Here is a 19,421-nt window from a genome sequence, read left to right as displayed (position 1 = left end):
GATCGCTCCTTGGAACTGAAGAGTGACCAGAGAACAAAGTACCTGCCTATAGCTTTATAGACACTGGCAAAAGTAGATTCCATTGTCCAGATCCTTAGACAAGATCTGACTACTCTAACTAGAAGTATACCCATGGGTTTATTCCCTTGGACTTGAGTTTTACATCTGAGGATCGATAATCCTAAAACTGCTCTTTCTGAAGAGCAAGTTCTACCAAGACAGTCACTGCAGCACGAATGATGACAAAGCCAGAGGCCAAATGGCCAGGCATCAGAGAATGGCAGAGCACAGAGAGGTGCACTTCCTGGTGGGAGAACTGAGCAGTCCTCAGTGTCACCAGACACCCTAACAACAACCACTCAATTTTGTCTCGTTTTTTAAAAAGGCAAAAAACAAATTATTATTTTCTGAAAGATAGGATTGTGAAAGTCTAAACATAGGATGAACACAGCAAAATACTTTTTCTAGGGTTATCTTTTTGTTCTGTTTCTGCCCATATTTTAATAGTAGTGAGTATTCTAGAGTCTACCTGCCTGGTTTCAAATCCTCACTAAAATACATAGCAACTGCATAGTCTTGGTGTCTCAGTGTCTTAACTTGTTAAAATGGAGCTAAACGGTAGTGACAATCTCACACTGAGTTACTATAAAAATTATACAAGTTAACATTTACACAGCATATAATTATTTTCTCTATATTTTAATAATATAGTTTATATATGTATTTGCAAAATAGGCAACATTATAAACAAAGTCACTTCACCATGAAAATACAACTCTCAATAATAAGGTAAATTTGATAATGGGAAATTAAGTTTTCAAAAAGGCAAGATGTCCTCCAATAAACAAACGCCCTTCAACAAACAAAAGTAACTATAGGCAGTAAACCCCAGTATGGAATTAAGACAAATATTGTAATCTTAGAAGCATATCACACACTGAAGAAAAGGGAGCATTATGGGCTCACTGAGAAATGAGCTATGGTTCCCAGACACTGTGTGAGCTAGTATGTAGCATGACTTCTTCATTCAACTCAGCAGGCCCAGAACAAGAAGTCTAACTGGTTTGAAAGAAGCAGAAATTGGAGCTGTCAGTTTGGGTGATCCCTTTGACAGATCTTGACTTTGGGTCCCCATAGTAATGCACATGTAAAGGTAGCATGGGTACATCAGGAAGAAATGATGACCATGCGCTATTGGAATGTAATGTCTCCTTACTGAGCAAAACAGACATTTGCTATCTACAGCCCCATGCTGGCTCTGTTCAAATTTGTCACCTATAAATCCCCTCGTATCACTCCTTAGTGTAACATTACCCTTCCAAGAAGAGGAGACATTTTTCACTGAACTCCCACAGTTCTCCAAACAGGAGCATCAATCATTCAGGTGCCACGACAGAGACGCTCACTGGCCTTTTGTGAAAACTAATTCATTCTTTTTCCTATCTTCCCTTCTGTTTCTGTGAGGGAGCAGAAATGTCACATCTGTATTCTGGTGTTGTGATGTGAATAAGTTTAAAAGGTTTGTGATACCAGAAAATACACCCAGTGATAATCCACACAGGATTCTGGGCTTTAGCTCCCAGCTGGGACCTAAGGAAGGAGACAGCAAAGGAGACTATGATTCCTGCCTGGGGACTGTGATTGATTTGAGAACCTATCAAAGCCAGAATGTCCCTACAAGCATGTTTAATTACTCTAATAGCTAACCTGGGAAAGGAGCTCCTCTTCGTTAATGGCACCCTACCCGCTTCAGGTAGCCTGAGCAGCTTAATACATTGCTGGGTGAAGGCGGTAGCAAGGCAAACCAAAGAGTTTTAATGTGTTCTCTTCCTAGTGCTGTCCATAAAACTAACGAGGGTTAAAAAAATTCCATTAGGATCTTGTCACACATACAAACCTAGAGAAAGCCCAACTCATTTTCCGATGAATGGTTCCTGTATTCCAGTGGATGATTTTCAAATAGCAAATTTGGAAAGAGCATGACTTCTCAGACCCAAAGCAAAATGAGGCAAAATGTTAGCACATTTTGTGAGCATAAAACCTAAGAGTGATGGCAAGGTCAGCCAATCTGTCAGTCAGTCAGTCAGTTAGTAATGGTTATCAACTGTTGGTTGAAGAACATCTGGAGAGACCACAGAAAGGAAGGCAGTACCTCTCCTTCAGGACTGACAATGAGTGGGGACACAGAGACCAACGCAAGATGACAAAAAAAATGAAAGCTGTCACAGTTACTTACAAATGACACCCCTCTTTTTTCTTTTTTTTTTAAACAAGTCATTTCACTTCCAAGAATGGGAGAGCACAGACATAAAATTCATCTCATTTTATCTAAAATGAAGCATCTAAAAGATCAAGAAGACTCATTCCTCCTAGTTTCAATTTTGGCAAGTTCATTTTTCTTTCTAAAAACAAACTTGCTTTCCTAATTACAAAAAGATTTGGGGCTAATTATGACAATAATGTAGGCTGGTATGAACAATGAATGAAAGAAATTATCTTTATTTACACAGTTGAGAAATGGCCAGATAAATGCCTTCACAACTTAGAATTATACACACACGCATGTACGCACACAAGCATATATACATAAGAGTGGTGAGGAGGTATGGGACATATAATACATGTGAAAATGCCATGCCACAGTGGAATTGATTTCTTTGCAAGATGGCTAAAATTAATATATAAATTAAAATTATAACATTATTTGTATTCTATTTTATTCCCTAAAACTACCTGTGAATTTTTTCATGTATCACTACAACCCATTCCTAAAAGTTTTTTTTTTTCATACTTTGTCACATAGGTTCCCTGAGGACCTTTGATGACAAGTGAGATCAAGAGTTCAGTACTTCTTCTGCTGCTAGGTGCTTATTTCCTTCCCTGTGGAAGAGGAAGTTGCAGGAGGGAGGAGGATTTCCAGGGTTAGTGCTGCCCAGTAGGACCCTCCTCAGTGATGGCACAGTCCAACATAGTAGTTACACATGGTTATCAAGCATTTAAAATGTAGGTGACCCACTTCTATTCAGTTTTAATTAATTCACATTTAAACAACCACACATGGTCCACAGTACTACACTAGGCAGTGTAATTCCCAATCAATCCAGAGTCCCAGGCTTAGCCAATCATGTTTCAGCAATGTTCCTGATTAAATTCTTGAAATAAAAACAGAGTCAATTAAGGGTTGGAATAAAAGCTAGATAAATTATTTTAGTTCCTTAGCCTTCAAGACAGGAAATATATTAGACTATTACATCTATTTGTTTCTTACACATTTCGCACTTCAGTCTTGTGGGAAGGAACCAGAGTCTGCATATGTAAGTACAATAGTCATCCCCTCCCCTCAGGAAGTATTGCTTCAGGGTAAAATACTAGGGTGCTCATCATTCTGCAGAGCCCTTTCCTTCTGGAAATTAACAGCAGCAGAAATCAATTTGTGACACATCTTTTGTGTGTACTAAACTCTGGATTTACCTCACTAATGCATAACACAGTTTTTTTTTTGTATGACCTTGTGATGCAGGCCTAAGTGAAAGGCTCTACCCAGCACTACTGAGGAGCCATCTCAGTGAAGAGACCCTCCTTCCAGCACTGTTGAGCAGCCTGAGCCTGGATGGGGACTCAGAGATGGCAATGCCTTGCTGAGCCCTTTGAGTTTGTTTGTTTCTTTTTCCTAGCCAAAGGAAAAAGGATGTGTATTTATGAGCTTTAAGATCTATTATTTTTCTGCAGACTGTAATTTTATGGATTACTTTAGGAAGTGTAGAGTTTTTGTTCTTAGTCATATGATTGTTGCCTACATAGAGACATGGATGCACCCAAGTGATGGACAGTGGGAGGAGTCATCTCAGAGTCCCAGGGACAGGAATACACACTGGAAATATACATTCGATTCTCTTTGTCTCTTGGGATTTTTTTCTCCAATACTCCAATGGCTCTCTGTAGATTGCCCTGGAGATCTTTGGTCTTCTGTCCTTGTATTCAAGTATCTTTCAGTCAAGTACGGAAATCAAAAGATGTTTACCAAAGAACCACCTTTATATTCCACAAAAATTTACCATTAGCCTAAAACTGCCTCAAGAAAGTCTTAAAAAATGATAAATGTGGACTGGAGAGATGGCTCGGTCGTTAAAGGCTAGGCTCCCAACCAAAAAAGAGAAAAAGATAAATGTATACATCTTTATTATTATCTCTATATCACATACTCCTTCCCCCCCAAAAAATAATTTTCATGGAGTCAGGGACCTCATCCAGTTTGACACTGTTTGTCCACAGAGCTTAGAATAGCAACTGCTATATAGTATTCACTCAATAAACATTTGCACAACAGGACATCTGTGCTACTTTAACCATGGGGTAGGTAATGAATGGAGCTGTACCAGTGTCTTTTTTCTCTCTAATACTCTTCACTTAACAGACACTTGCAGCTCTTACCTCTGCACAACAATGGAGCATCATCTCTGTGGCTACCTTAACTACTCTGCAGTCTTCAGCTTCACTCAGCATTAGGATGCAGAGTTAGAACACGGGAGGGTTTACTATGCCCACAGATGACGAGCACAGGAAAGAGAAAAGAGGCTACCGAAAAGAAAGAAGGAGCAGAAACAGCCCTCTATGCACTCAGGGGATGAGGGGCTTCCTTCGGCCTTCCTGGTGGGTCCTACTTAAGTTAAAGCTTATGGTCACTAACAGAAGATTAGCAATCTCCATACTCACCCACATTAAAATCACATTCTAGCTGCTTTTCTATTGCTGTGATAAACACCATGAACAAAAAGAAACGTGGAGAGGAAAGGGACTATTTCATCTTCCACTTTTGGGTAACAGTTCATCACTGAGGAAGGCAGGGCAAGGACTCCATGCAGGAATTGAACCAGAGACCACACAGAAACACTGCTTGCCTGTTTCTGTTTGCTTACTCTGGCTTGATTGGTTACCTTCCTTTATATAACCTAGGGCCACTGAGCCATGGGAAGTACCACCCACAGTGGGCTGGGCTCTCCTCCATCAATTAGCAGTCAGTCAAGAATATGTGCCAAGGCCATTCTGATGCAGACAATTCCTCAATTTGGTTTCCTCTTCCTAGATGTGTGTAGTTTGTGTCAAGTTGACAATAACTGACTAGACTAGCACAGGCATCTCTGAAAATACAAATGTTGACAGAAAATGAGAGAGGGACAAAGAACAGAATTATTTTCACCTCTCCTGGCTCTTCTCATTTCTTCATCCACATCATGGCTATGGTTCTCTTAGGAAACTGTGGCCTTCTCCTTTTGAATACCTTCTGTAATGCAGTACAGAGGCCATTGAGAAGAGGGGATTAATAGGCAAGAAGCCCCTAAAAGAGCATCAGTCTCTAGTCTGGGGGCCATGTATTATCAGACCGATTCTACTCAAGTTTTGCTCAAGGGAACAGCCTAGGGGAATACACATTCATTACTCGCCAGATACTTTAGTGTCAAAACACCTTATCCACATAGTCATTTGATATTTCTTCTTTGGAACTAGGTAGTGGAAACAAATGGCATAGAAGCAGAGGGACTGTTTAAGACTTTGTACCTGATAATTAGTTCATTTTATGTCATGCAAGCAAAGCAGGAAACTCTTCCAGTCATACTAATATTTCTAAATAGCCATATATTTGGAATTATTTATTAGTCTAGCCTTTTCCTTAATGCAAATCAGCAGCAGAACTAAAGTAACCACTATATAACCGGCTACTAAATCCAGAGCTCCATCACTGGCAGTTCCCATGCATGGATATTACCAAAGAATAATTTAATCAGTGTTATACCATCTATTTGGACAACTTTTAAAAACATATTTGTTGGTTTATAGCCAAGCACGGACCTAATGGTTTTACATAGACAATCATTATGCTGACCACAGTCCTTCAGATAAGCTGTATTGTCCCCAACTTACTGGAAAAGAAACAGCCATGTTAGAGTAATTCATCAGAAGCCAGATTCTAACCTTGGTCTATTTGCTGACACAGTTCATGAAAAATACCAGTGCTGGAGCACATGGACCACATATGCACACGGTTGACAGGCCCCTTCTTCGCAGCCCATTAGCACTGTTGACTTAGAGGGACTCAGACCTACAGCAGTGTAAGAGAAGTATGGCAAAGAACACAGGTTTAGTGACTGCATTGCTTCTGTCTTTTCACAAAGGCCATACTGGCTTTCTAGAGCACTTAGACCAACTGCTTGTGTAGAACCTTCCAGGACAGAAAGGGAGGAGGAAGATGATAACTATCAGGATAAGTGAACCCTTCTTTCTGACTTGGATGTGGGGGAGCACATAGTGAGGGACTACTTGAGAACAAGGCCAGAGATTCTCAAAGTGGATACCATAGGGCTAGCTCTCCCTGGGCAGAACTCATATGTTCCCAGACTAAAAGAAATACCCAGAGAAGCAGGACTGCTGGGAAAAGGCCCGGAAACCTGTGTCTAATGAGGAGTGTCTCACACATCATTTGGAAATCATTTCTTAAAGCATTCGAAATTACAATCCCAAGGTCCTGGGTTCTACTTGAAACGGGGAAGGGAAGTTTTTCTGAGGGGCATCTTTTTCATTTGAGCTGGACCATGCTTTCTGCTGGACCTTGGGGTCCTGAGTGAGGTTGAACTGCGTGGCCAGAAGGCATCAGTCAGATTTGCCAGGCTCCTTCCTCCAGTGCCTTTTATGTGCCAGTTCCTGGCCAACGTGGAAGTGTGGAACTTTATGTGAATGATTCGGTTTCCTTATACTGTTGACTCTATAATAAACTTGTGATCTAGATTTCTATTGTCTAACAAACAGACATTTGTAAACAAAGCCCCAAGTTCCACCTGCTTTATTAACTAGATGACTGTCTGTTTCTCAGACTCCAAATCTGTGGCTATACAAATTTCCAGCTCTCCAATCCTAGAGTAAGATGCAGTCTTGGCTTGGGGTGAAGAGTATCGGGAAATGTCTATGTGGGTCTGAGATAAGGGAGAAGATAGTGCTTCTGAAGCCTAAAAATGTTCCTGGATACCAGGAATCTTCTCATCTTCCACTGGCTACCGGAGAATGTGACTCTGTGTACTCTAAAAACTTAGGGACACTTGATGCCAGTGTGCATAACCCAACCCTGCCATCTTTCCCTCTGAGCTATAATCTTCCCACTGCCACTTTGGGGAGTCAACTCTGATGAGTACATCCAGCTGACAGGGATCTTGCTTTCTTACTTAATCGCATCCTAATGCAAGTCACACTTTTCATCTTTAAGTTTGTAATATGCATCTGGAAATGTGCAATGCCTTACAGGGTACAAAAATATTACATAATTCTGTAGACAGGAAATATTCTCTGACTACTGAACTCAGAGTCTGTTTAAATTGTCAAGGACCACAATTATTAACTAATATAATACAAAGCGGATACACCTTAGATACATACAGACTCAGAAAAGCCATGGACTTTTGTAATTTGTTTTTTTCCCCTCCCATTATTGTAGGTTCAGTAGTCACGGTAGGACATGGTACATAGCAGAAACTGACTATATGAAAATCAATCAATGAATGAGTGAATGGAACCATTGCTGGAGACTTCGGTGAGAATATTGATGGTAAGAAGGGACACAATGAATTAAAGGATTAAGAATCAGGATACTTGCACATGGATGAAACACTGTGACTTCCCTTTCTACCATGGAAATTCCCTATGTAGAGGAAGATCAACTAAGTTGGTAAAATATGAAGGGCTTTAGTCTAGCTTGATTCCTGTTGCTGTGATCAAACACTCTGAGCCAAATCAACACGTGGAGGAAAGAGTTTTTTTGGTTCATACTTCCAGGTCACAGCTTACTATGAGGGAAGTCAGAGAAGGAACCTGAAGGCAGCACTCTATCCGTGAAACAAACTCACAGCTGAGGAAGAACTGTGGAGGCCTGGCTTCTTGCTGGTTCACCTGCAGGTTCATTTACAGCTAGCTTTCTTCTATAGCTTAAGATGACCAGCCTAGGAGTTGTGCCGCCCAGCATGGTCTTGTCTTTCCTACACTAATGAATAACTGAGAGTTCCCCAGAGACATGCCCACAGGCATGTGTTATCTAGACAATCCTTTCACTGAGACTTCCTTCTCAGGTAGCTCTAGGCTGTGTCAGGTTGACAGTTAAAACTAATTAATATGGACTCTATCCAGAAACCATGGATCTTTTTGCTGCTCTGAATGATTATTTTTCCACTGGATGCCAGATAGACCATTAAACAACCTTGAAGGCAGAAACAAAAATGGGTAGGAGAGCTGAAGGTTAACAACGTACTGTCTCTTTTCCCACACACACTTACGAAGAATGGTTAGAGTTAACTGCAACCTGATAAACAATGAAGTCTGTAAGAGTAAATTTCAAGCATATGGGTTAATATAAATGTAGGTATTACCACACACTCTTGCTGAGAAACTGCTACTCTGGGTCTGGTCTGCTGATGCCAAGGCCCTTGGGTAATTATGGGACTGATTCAGATTTCCTGGGTCATGTTGCCATAATGATGAGGAATCTGAGAACTTGCTTTGGGATGTGCGATAAGAGGCTGGGCTTGAAGAAAGGCAGAAAGGAGTGGCTGGTGGTCACACTCAAATGATGGAGAAGAAATGTCTACATGCTTCCTCCTCTCCAGAATTGGGACTTTTGATGTACAGTTCTTGAAGGTCTTGCAAAAGGGTGAAATGGAGTGGTTAGTCAGAACAATTTGGTTAGATTAGAGACGAAAAACTCCTGCAACCCAAAAGAGCCCTACTAATTGTAAGTCAACCAATGAGAAATTCTGAGGCAACTGAGATGGTTTTGCAACACAGTGCTGAGCAGACAGCAGCCGAGTGGGGGCAGGGCAAGCCACCCCAGGGTCAGGGTTTGGTTTTCTATTTTATTAGCACAGGGAGTGACCTCACTACCAGTAAATCGGGTGTCCTGATGTGTGGTTTTCCATTTTTCCCTTTAAGGGATCTCTCTCCACAGCTCTTCACTATTTTTTTCTGAAATATGAATTGTTTATCATACTTACAAAAGAAAATTCCAACTAAAATGAAAGGATCACAGACTGCCATTAACGTGTCCATTCTACAGAGTTTAGCAGAGCCCTTAAAATAGGGTTATGAAGAAAAAAACATTTTCTTCAAAATTCTATTCACTTGAGGCCAAATTTCATGAGTTTCAACTATAAGAGGATATTTCCTTCCGAAAACCTGTTATTACTTCCTCAAAATAATGAAAAAGCACTTCATATAGAACCCTTACCACAGGCACTTTAACATTTTGTGATGGAGAAGTCACAACAGTCAATGAAATGGAAAATTTTCTCTAGGTATTTCCCTCTCTTCAGTAAACTTCTGAGTTCCAATTTGAAAGAAGGAAAGAAAGAAAGAAAGAAAGAAAGAAAGAAAGAAAGAAAGAAAGCCCACAAAAACAAAGTGCTTCGCTGCAGCTACACAACCTGACTGACGCATGAATGAGCAGGCAGGCAGCTAAAATGACGCAGGAGCCCAAGTCACCGGTTGTCATTGATTCTCTATTATTAAAACTTCCCGCAGTGATATCATCGGTGACATGGAAAGATGTTCAGTCACTCTGCTAACTAAAGGAAAAGATTAAAGCAAGTGCCTCAGCTTTGCTGAATAGACTGACAACCACCAGGAGGCCACAGGGCAGCCATGTCTACTGACTGGAGTCTAACCTGGGCAGCCTCAGAGAGACACTCATGGCAGCCCATCTGCCTCCAGAAAGTTTTCTTCAGAAACATTTCCCGAGAAAGTCTGCCAGAAGATAGTGTGTTGCTGTAAACCACCAGCATATATGTATGTAAACTGAAGAGACATGCTGGAAAAGCAGGACATTCATTTTTAAAAGGCCCATTAACAGCAGAATGGGTTCAAAAGATGTTGGCACACAGAATGAGAATCATATGGCTTCCTGTGAGGCACAAGTTTGTCAAGACTGGCTACTTAGTATAAGAGGCCTTTTCCTCCTCTTCTTTTATTCATTCATTCATTAACTATCTGTTAAGCAGTTACTCGATGAAAAGCACCATGTGAAGACATGCTCTATGTCTGGAGCAGACTGAGGATCTAGGGAGTTGGCCACTTCAGTGTTCTTATTGACCAAACACAGCACCTTAATTTGCTAGGTTCAATCTGTGTGGTCAGGTGTGTGCTCACTCATTAAATCCTGTATGCTGATGCTGTAGGCATTCAAGTCACAGATGTGGGCTCCTCACTGTTCAGTTCTATCATCCATCACTCAGGCAGACGACCACCACATTCATTCCCACAAAACATGTGAAGTTGAAACGCTGACTGAGCCAACACATACACACCTAAATTTAACTTTTGTTTTTGTAGAATTAGCACACTGTCAGAATTTATCAAGTACTACTTATGTAAAACTGTTCTTGGGGTAATTGTGTAGTAATTAAGTATATGAGAGTAATTAAGGATTTCTGTGACTCTAATCATCAATCCTTAGAACTGTATGAGCCTTAATAATACCAGAGCTGGTACTGAAAAGATTTCCTGATTACGACTGCTGGTAATGTCTGAGTAGCATCAAGTACACTCACTGGCTCATTTCTTTAGTAAATATCTCACAAGTTCCTCAGCAAAGTCGATGACATTTGATTTCTAATCAATTATATGTGTCTTCCTGAGATCTCAGAATTATGACATGCTCACACCCAACTTAAGCAATACAATTATTAGACTTTGTTCTTTTGCAACCTCACAAACGCAGTTGTGACTAAATACTCCCAGAGAGGGGGAGTATGTTTATTGTCTTTATTAAAATGCCTTAAAAGTTAACCTTTAAAGATTTAACATCCCATCAATGAGATCAGGCATGGCAATACCCCAAAAAAACTCTTCTTCACGGAGAGTGCCAATGAGCAATTGTGGTCAGTAAATGGTCACGGAACAAGAGGTGAACTGAACTCCTACCTGCCACAACATTCTCATTTACATAGTGTGCTGTGATTTCCAGAGCTGCAAAGATGTGTTGGTTAGGACAAGCAGTTTATAAAGTGTTTTGTTCTTTGAGGCCTGTTGGTAGCTAGACCCTTTGTTTCCCCATGCAGTCAATCTGAACTGAGTTGACAAGCTTACAGATTCACACTGGGGTAGGAAAATGCCACCATTGTCTGGACACTGTCTGGCTCACTTCTTTGGGGGCCCACAGACAAGGCATATTTTAAATCACGAAAAAGACAGCTTATAAACCACAGGGGCTGTGACCAAAAGCAAGGACTCCCACTTCCCACTGCTACTATGCTGGCATCAAATAGCCTCATGGTGTTTTCCTAATGAAACTGAATAACTGGACCATGGATGACAGGATGTTGGCAACTGAAAATTCCAAAGGAGTAAAAAATAAGAGCAAGCAGAGGAACCCCAAGAGGTTGGACAAGATGGGTGAAAATCTTGGCAGGGTCCTAAGAGTGACTGAATCTGTGCCCCAGATAGGTAGCATTGCCCCACTTCACAGATTAGGAAATGGAGAAAATCTAAGACAGATATCTTTCTATCTCTCTCAGCTTTGCATTTGAGGGAGGTCATGTACTACATTCATTTTGCTCTGTTCTTCTTCTCTGCTTAGACTATCAGCATCATCATTCGTTTTATGACCAGGATGATGGGAGAGTCCCCTTTCAAGATGACAAAGTAGAAGCTGGTAGAACTGGACACTGCTGGCTCAACTAAGCTGTCTCTCTACCCAACATGCTCTTATAGTGGCCATCTTAACATGGAAAAACAATAAACTTGAACCCAGCTGTTGCTACTACACCACGATGAAAAAATATCCTGGAAGCTCACACTCTGCACACACAAATGCTTATGTGAAATAGCTGGGTCTTCAGAAGCCAGTACTGGACCAGAACATTCAAATACAGGAAACAGGGGTAACATACCCAGTTCAGTGTGTCTATAGGCTTCTGAGTAGCTATCAAAAATCCACAAAATGGGGGCAGAGTAGACAGTTCAATTACTAAAATATTTGTCACACAAACATGAATACCCAAATTTGGATCCCTGATATCCACATAAAAAAACTGCAGGTTTTGATGTGCACATCTGCAACCTCACTACTGCAGGGTACGGCAGCAATCAGATTCATGGACACTATTAGCTGGCTAGTCTAGCCAACTGGTGAGCTCTGGGTTCCATGAGACTCCCTGTCTCAAATGTAATGTGGAGCATGATCAAAGAAAAAAATCTGGCATTGTTCTCTGATTCTATGTGCACACTCCCATAGGAAGATTCAAATATACATACAGCACATAAACACAGGCAGGTGTGCACTCACCCAAGGGAACATCAACATATACAGATAGCACATAAACACAGACACACACAAACACACAGACATATCATGGGTGGGGGGGACACAAAGGAGTCGGGCATGTGGCCTGTAGGTTCTCCAGAAATTAAGCCCCATGCAAGGTTAGGTGTGTACTTCTCTTGAGCAGCCCCTAGGGTTGTGTTCATTTCTAATTTTATTAAGACAATGCTGAAAGGGCTTTTGTCTAGTGTAGTATCTAAACCAAGTGTTTCTACTTCTTGGCTATTCTATCCTTCCTTTCTTCAGAAAGAGTCTGAACACACACAATACCACAGTAATTCTCCTACCATTCCTCCAGTTTTCCAGTTGCATCTGAGAGAAGCAAACTCCCTTCCAGTCACCGAGTTTTCCAAACAGCACAATCTAACCCTGATAGTGAGGGCTTGGGTTTTCTGCCTATCCTGGGCCCCCCTCTCACAGATCTCTGTATGATGTTTGAAAATCATCAGAGTGACTGCACTGAGTGTGATGCATTGTTTTTTTCTGAGTCCACCTTGTTCTCCTGCATCCTCTCCTCCACTTTGGGCCTAACCCAGGTACCAAGCAGGACACCATCTCCAGTGTGTCTCTTGTTTGCATACTCCACCTCTGCAAACCCTTGACTGCATCTTCCTTGCAACACATCAGGTTCCTTTTTCCCCTTTTAATTACTGCAGCATGGCAGTCGTTAAGTGGCATTCTCGTTGCCTGGTACTTAGAGGGTGACCAACAAACACCCGTTGAACTGAACTTGGCCTCTCTTTGATGTGTCCAGAAGCAGGAAGACTGTGAAAATGCTCTTCTAGGAATTCCCATGGCATTTGAACAACCAGCAGTGAATAGGGCGTTTAAAAAGAAATTATCCATTAGTAAGTACCATAACAAAATGTACAAATATCAGCTCTCTGGCAACTAATCCAGGCAAAATTCTGAAGCTTGCCTGGGCAAGAGAATTACCCTGTCAAGAAAGAAAAGACCAAAGAACAAGCTTACATGGTTGGAAAGAGTGTCCTTATGTTGACATCTAAGAGAAAAGATCAAGTGTATTAAGAGGTTGCCTTAGAGATATCGCCCAAACAGAGGCTGAAAATTCTATCAACATTAAGTAGGAAGGACATCTCATTCTCTTTACTAATAAAGGCAGTCTGAACGGGTGGTGTGGGTGTCAGTAAAGCCAAGGGGAGGACATGTGAAAGAGAGCTGGTGTTAATACTGACAAAGTGTATCCTTTACTTAATGAAAATACAAGTCCAGCACACAATGTCCGCGTTCAGTACCAATTAGCAGATGATTACCAAAGGTTGGAGGATCTTCTTTTTATTCCTCATCACTAAGACAAGAGCCCCTTTGAACTCTGACCTTCTAAGTTCCACATAAAACAAGTGTGTAAGAAGAGGCACCCCGTTTCCCTAAGGAGAGTTGTAAACTCCTATTTCTTTTGACTTGCAATCACCTTGATTATGGATTCAGTTTAGAAATGCAAACCTCTTTCAAAGCCCACACAGTGTGCCAGGGCAGCGATTTCCAGATATTTATATTGTTCCATGTCTCAGCTCCTATCTCTGCAGATGGAGTGATGGCATTTCTCCCTGACCTCTGACCCCTGACCTCTGCTGCAGGTTAGACAGACGAGATGAGTTGTGATGCTCTTTAAAACCATGAACATCTTCAAAGAAGGTACAAAGACTCACTGTGACCACTGAGTTCAAAATTCTGACACTCTGTGGCTTAAAAAATGGTGTTTTCGTAGAGGATGAAGTTCCCTGTCACTAGGCTATTGTGTAACTTAAGGGGACAGCTGCAGCTAACAAGCACACCCAGCTAAGAAGGTTCACTCACTCCTTGAAAAACAGCATATACATTTAGTCCTCATGGAAGGACTGGTTGGTGAGAAATGCTTGCACCTAGAGAGTTTCAGGACCCTGCAGAGAGGACCAGTAAGACTGCACCGGGTCCTGACCCCTTCACCAGCTGGCTAAAGCCTGGGCAGTTTCTTTGCAATCTCATCACCACAGCCACTTGGTCATCACTCTGGAGTCTGTCATGAATTCTCATTTTCCCTAGCTCTATTCTGAAACTAATTTATGGCTGCTGTTAGCTGGTTTACATTGGCTGCAGAAGGTTTTAAAAATTAAGAAAGTAGAAGTTTAAAAAAAAGCACAACACTTTCAAGTTGGAAATATATTCTTGTTTATCTTTCAAAGGAGAGATGTAGAGGAAAAGTATTTTTCCAATGTGACAAGAAGGATGCTCTCTGGGTCCTCCTGATTTTTTATCCATTTGTTGAATGAGAAAGTAACAATTACTTATTCAGTAAATACTTATTAAATGCCTACTTTGCACCAAGTATTATGTTTGCCCTGGGGCTACACACATGACCCTTGTTCCCAGAGACTACTAAATAAAAGAGAAGGAGAAGGAAGAGATTGAAATGAAGTCAGTCCCATGTCTGTGCTGGGTGCTCTTCAGACCAACTTCCTGGAACAAGTGATGAAAGGAGATGACACTGTCCCCATTAGGGACTGAGAACCCAGGCCCAAAAGCCTGAACATGCACAGAGTTTAGAGTTGACAAGAGTTAACTGGACTCCTTCAGAACCCACTCATAAAGTTTTGTTGGGAGAAAGAAAAGAAGAGGGAGGTGACATTAAGTTTTGGCTTGATTTAAAAAAAAACTATTGATAGTTTTTTGACACATAGGTTAATTTTTAAAGTTTTTACAAGTGGGTTTCACAACTATAAATCAAAGCAGGATATACTGCATTTCACTGGACCTAGGACAATGCCTACTGTGAATTGCTCTATTAGTCTGTATACCACCAGAAATAGAGATCACTCACTACCAGCTATAGGATGCCACTGACTGAGAGACATGCCCAATTTCAGCAGCATTCATGTATGGACACTCAAACAGTGTTTCACAGAGGTGACCAACTCTGACTTCCACAGAGTCCACACCCAAGCTGCCCACTTCACTCCCAGATGGGTGCTGGTAGCTTTCCAGACCGTGCCCTTGGGTCTCCCTTCATCAGACAAGCTGCTGGCCAGGAAGGTAGTCTTTTTTTTTTATACAACTTACCTTGAGTACCTGCAGCAGGCACTTACAAAACCATGTCCTGCTGTAACAGAAGTATGAGAAGATGCTCTTAAGTAGGAAAAAGCAAAAACAACTACTGAGCTGAGAACTCTAAGTTTTGTGGGCAAACAGTGGACAAGTACGAGTCAGGGAGATAGGTGGATCTTTACTCAGAGCAGTGACACTGGCTTTCCAATGTCCACCCTTGTTACAGATGGCCACTGTCACTTTCTTGTCTCCTCCTTGCTGCTCAGGGTTCCACTTTGAGGTTCTTGTTCAGGCTTAGCACCACAGTACTGCTGGAGTCTACTATCGAAGGTCCTTATTTGCACTCAGAGTAAATACTGGCTTGGGATAACATCCATCCATCCCAAGTGATAACCATATAAATAAACGTTATTGGTGAGAGGACAAAAATGAAAGATTCACTTTTAGAATGAATCAGGTGTCTCAATGGACAGTATCATTTCTGCTCATATAGAATTCTGATGACAGGAAGTAAATGGATTTGGCAGCTGTAGTCTGTATGGTTTGGCATTTCAGTTTTCTGTGAAAGTCTACTACTGTACATGCTTGAACTGACAAGATGACAAGATGAGTTTATATAAAGAAAAGAATCTGAAGAAGATTTATTCCTCCACATGTGGTCCTTGTTGAACACAATACCGGCACAGATCGAAAACCACTATAATTTCTCATTTCCTACGTTCTTTTCTTTCTACATGAATATGTATAGTCATTACTATACATGAAAAAATGTGTTGAGATCCCTAAGAGATATGATGATGGGTCAGATAATTCTGGCCTCAGAAGCAAGTTTATATATTAATGAAGAATATATATTTTGTCAGATAGGCTAAAAGATGGAGAGAATGGAAGTTCTACCCAAGAAATATAGGTGAGACACAGTTCAGAGCCAGGGGAGATGACACAGCCAGGGACCAGGTGTTGACCTGGCTTATGGGAAGGAGATGACAGACAAGGATAGCAGGGCTCCTTTCATACAGTCTCCTGGTCATTCAGGAGCAGGATGCTATTGTTAGAGTCAGCTCTTGAGGTATCACAACACTGGGAACACAAATGATTGCCATGGGCTGACAACTATGGGTGTCATAAGTCAGTTTATCTGAGGAAAACACTATAGGATTTCACACCTAATAAGTGTGTTAATAAGTGTGTATGTGCATGTGTGTGTAGGGGTAATCTAAAAGCCCAAGTCTGATGTAAAACAGAACATCTGATACCCACAATAGGTCTCTAGGACACTTGATTAAAGGCAACAGCAAAACACTGTCTTTCAAAACTCAAAGGGCTGCCAGCCCCAGCTTACCATGGACGTGGATACCATTTGACTGAAAAGCAGGGTTTGTTTCTGGATGGTAGGACTTCAGGAGTGAGCCTGGTGGCTGTTGGGTGTGGGGAGGGTGTGCTCTCTGCAGCAATGACGGAGGAGCTGGAATTCTTCCAGGGCTCATGTGCTGAGGAGATGGAGTCGGAGGTGCAAACCTGGGAAAACAATTCAAAAAGGCAGTATGACCAACTCTCCAAAGCCCCCTAAGTCCCCATTCTGGCCCTACACAAGTGTGACAATACGTTCTTTCAAAAATCCTTCATAACCATTCTCTTTCCCTTCCAACCACCGAGTTCTTCTGTGAGACACAGAGGGAAGAAAAGTCACCAACAAAGAAAACCTTAGTCACAGTTTGGGCTTGTCAGGCTTCTTAAACTGCATTTCAAATCCTCTGGGTTTTATGAAATTCAAAGCACATTCATTGCCAGGCCCTTTTCCTGCTAATTTTAAAATCCGTTCACATTTTAAGGGAAATTCAATTCGTATGTTTCTGAGTCATTTACACTTAGCTCATAAACATTTTGTTTTGTAAGGCATATCTGAGGTCCAAGAAGTGTTATGGGTCCTTATTATGATCCCCTCTAACTGGAGTCTCCTTAAACTATACATTCTCTCTTGCCAGGAGTAAATTAACTTAAACCTCAAAGGTCAAATGTGCCTTGAAACCCAGAACCTGAGAGGTTGGTTTGGGTTCTGTGCTGGGTAAAGAACATTCCTGATGGTGTAGAGGGAATGCAATGTACAGCATTCTTTGTCATAATGTGTAACAATCACAAGATTGTTGGGTTTTTTGGTTTTGTTGAACCCAATGCCTTATACATGCTAGACAAGCACTCTACCATTGGGCTGTACCCTCAGCCGCAAGTCCAAGAGTACTGGTTTCTGAAAGAAGACATACTGATACTTAAACCAGGAGGAATCACCAAGTAACCTTGGCCAACTGCATGTTTATCTTCTCGTTGTGAGGTTCTGAGTTACAAGATTTAGAATGACCTTTACTGTCTAACAGAGGAGGAAGGTAGTCTTCTGAGAACAGCCTTGCAGTTGGGAATGTCCACGGAGAAATCAACAGTGTTACTTGTTGGTTCAGCAGGGCACTGTGATACTCATAGCAGAGAAAGAAGCTGAGGGTCTTTCAATGCCATGAGAATAAGCAGTAAAATGATCTTTGGTAAAAAATATGCTAGCAATGAGGTATTTAACGTCTTCTCTCCAAAGTTCACCAACATGAAGACATTTAAATGGTGCCTGTTGATACTGTGAAGGAAGAGCAACTTTATTCTGCACTGGAAAATGCAGGCCATCATCTGTGACACTAGTTGTTTTATAGGAACAAATGACTCCACCAGCCTGAGCACCCTGAGAAAAAGGGAAGGTGCATTAGACAAGTTTACAACGTAATTGCAAAGGTTCTGAATCATAAGGCAGAGCTTCAACACTTATGTTGAAGGAGTAAGAGAGTATAGGATAAATGCCATGTTCATTTTGCGTTTCACTTGGGAAGGGTAATGAGACTATCTACCTAAGAAGATTGCATGGGAGCCAAGAGAAAGACAGGGACTCAAAGCAAAGAGGTCAGAGCATCTAAGCAGACCAGATGTGACAGGATGCCTAGGAACTGGTCACTGAAGTTTTTACGCTAAGGGAAGAGAAGGGTAGCTGTGTGTCCTGTGCTGGTAAATGTGCACTTTTCTAAGCACACCCTCTTAATTGGGATTATCTGGGAAAAAAATCTATGCTGACTGGCCCTGAGAGAAAACACAGCAAACAAATCCTGGCACTGGCCTGAGAACATCTAGTAAAACGCATAAGCCAGGATTCCCCATATGGAGGCTATTTTCTGGGGAACATGTCCTTATTGTATCTCTAAAGTCACTCTGAGCTCCTAGAGGAGGCATGAGAAATTATGGAGTCCACACTGGCACCCAATCCTGGAAGCCCCAGTTCTTATAGCCCTTGGGGTGGGAGAGGAGAGGAATTTGAATAGCAAGATGTGACCTACATCATTATCATGTAATCACACCAACATTTCAACTTTGTTTGGGAAACAAAATAATTAAGACCTCTCTCTTGTTTTCTTTGTTTGAGACAAAAGGCACAACAAGCTAGAAGGTCCTCTGGGCTTTCCTGCTGGGACTTCTGCTATCTTCCTTCAGTCTAGGGCTAAAGGAGCAAAGAAATGAGTAGACGGTCATGCTGGGACTATTTGGGAACGCTGGAACAACCTAAGGACATAACCCCTACCCCCAACCAACTTGATACATCTGAATCACATGAACTGGGTTAATAGGGAATATAAATGGGACATGAAGAGTACAAAGGGAGCCCAAAGTTGTTCTGAGTAAAAATCTAATGATTTTGTCATTTGCAATGACAGGGTCAAAAGTTAAATTATGACTACTAACTAGGGAATAGAGAATGCAACACATACAAGGGTATACTTTATTAGAATATTTTGAATCATCTATAAATAGATTATGTTATTTTAGATATAGATTCTGTATGTGTATGGTTTTATATAATTATACACTCATTCCAGATTATTCTTACCTATTCATAAAAGTTCCTGGGCATATTTTCTTGGCTACCACATATTTTTTAATATTGACAAGGATAAATAATGGAGAAAATGTGGCAGATATATACCAAGGTTTTACCATTATTTCA

General features: G+C 41.3%; 1 protein-coding gene across 1 annotated transcript in view; it reads right to left on the bottom strand.

Moving 5' to 3' along the window:
- Window positions 1-19,421, bottom strand: part of Glis3 (GLIS family zinc finger 3) — a 407,081-nt gene that overhangs the window by 6,700 nt on the left and 380,960 nt on the right. Inside the window, 1 exon segment of the mRNA XM_040745944.1 lies at window positions 16,734-16,909. Within this exon segment, the coding sequence (XP_040601878.1) occupies window positions 16,734-16,909 (176 nt within the window).

This window comes from Mesocricetus auratus, unplaced genomic scaffold, assembly GCF_017639785.1.
Source record: "Mesocricetus auratus isolate SY011 unplaced genomic scaffold, BCM_Maur_2.0 Super-Scaffold_4256, whole genome shotgun sequence".
NCBI classification, from domain to species: Eukaryota; Metazoa; Chordata; class Mammalia; order Rodentia; family Cricetidae; genus Mesocricetus; species Mesocricetus auratus.
This window is presented reverse-complemented; position numbering and strand designations above follow the sequence as displayed.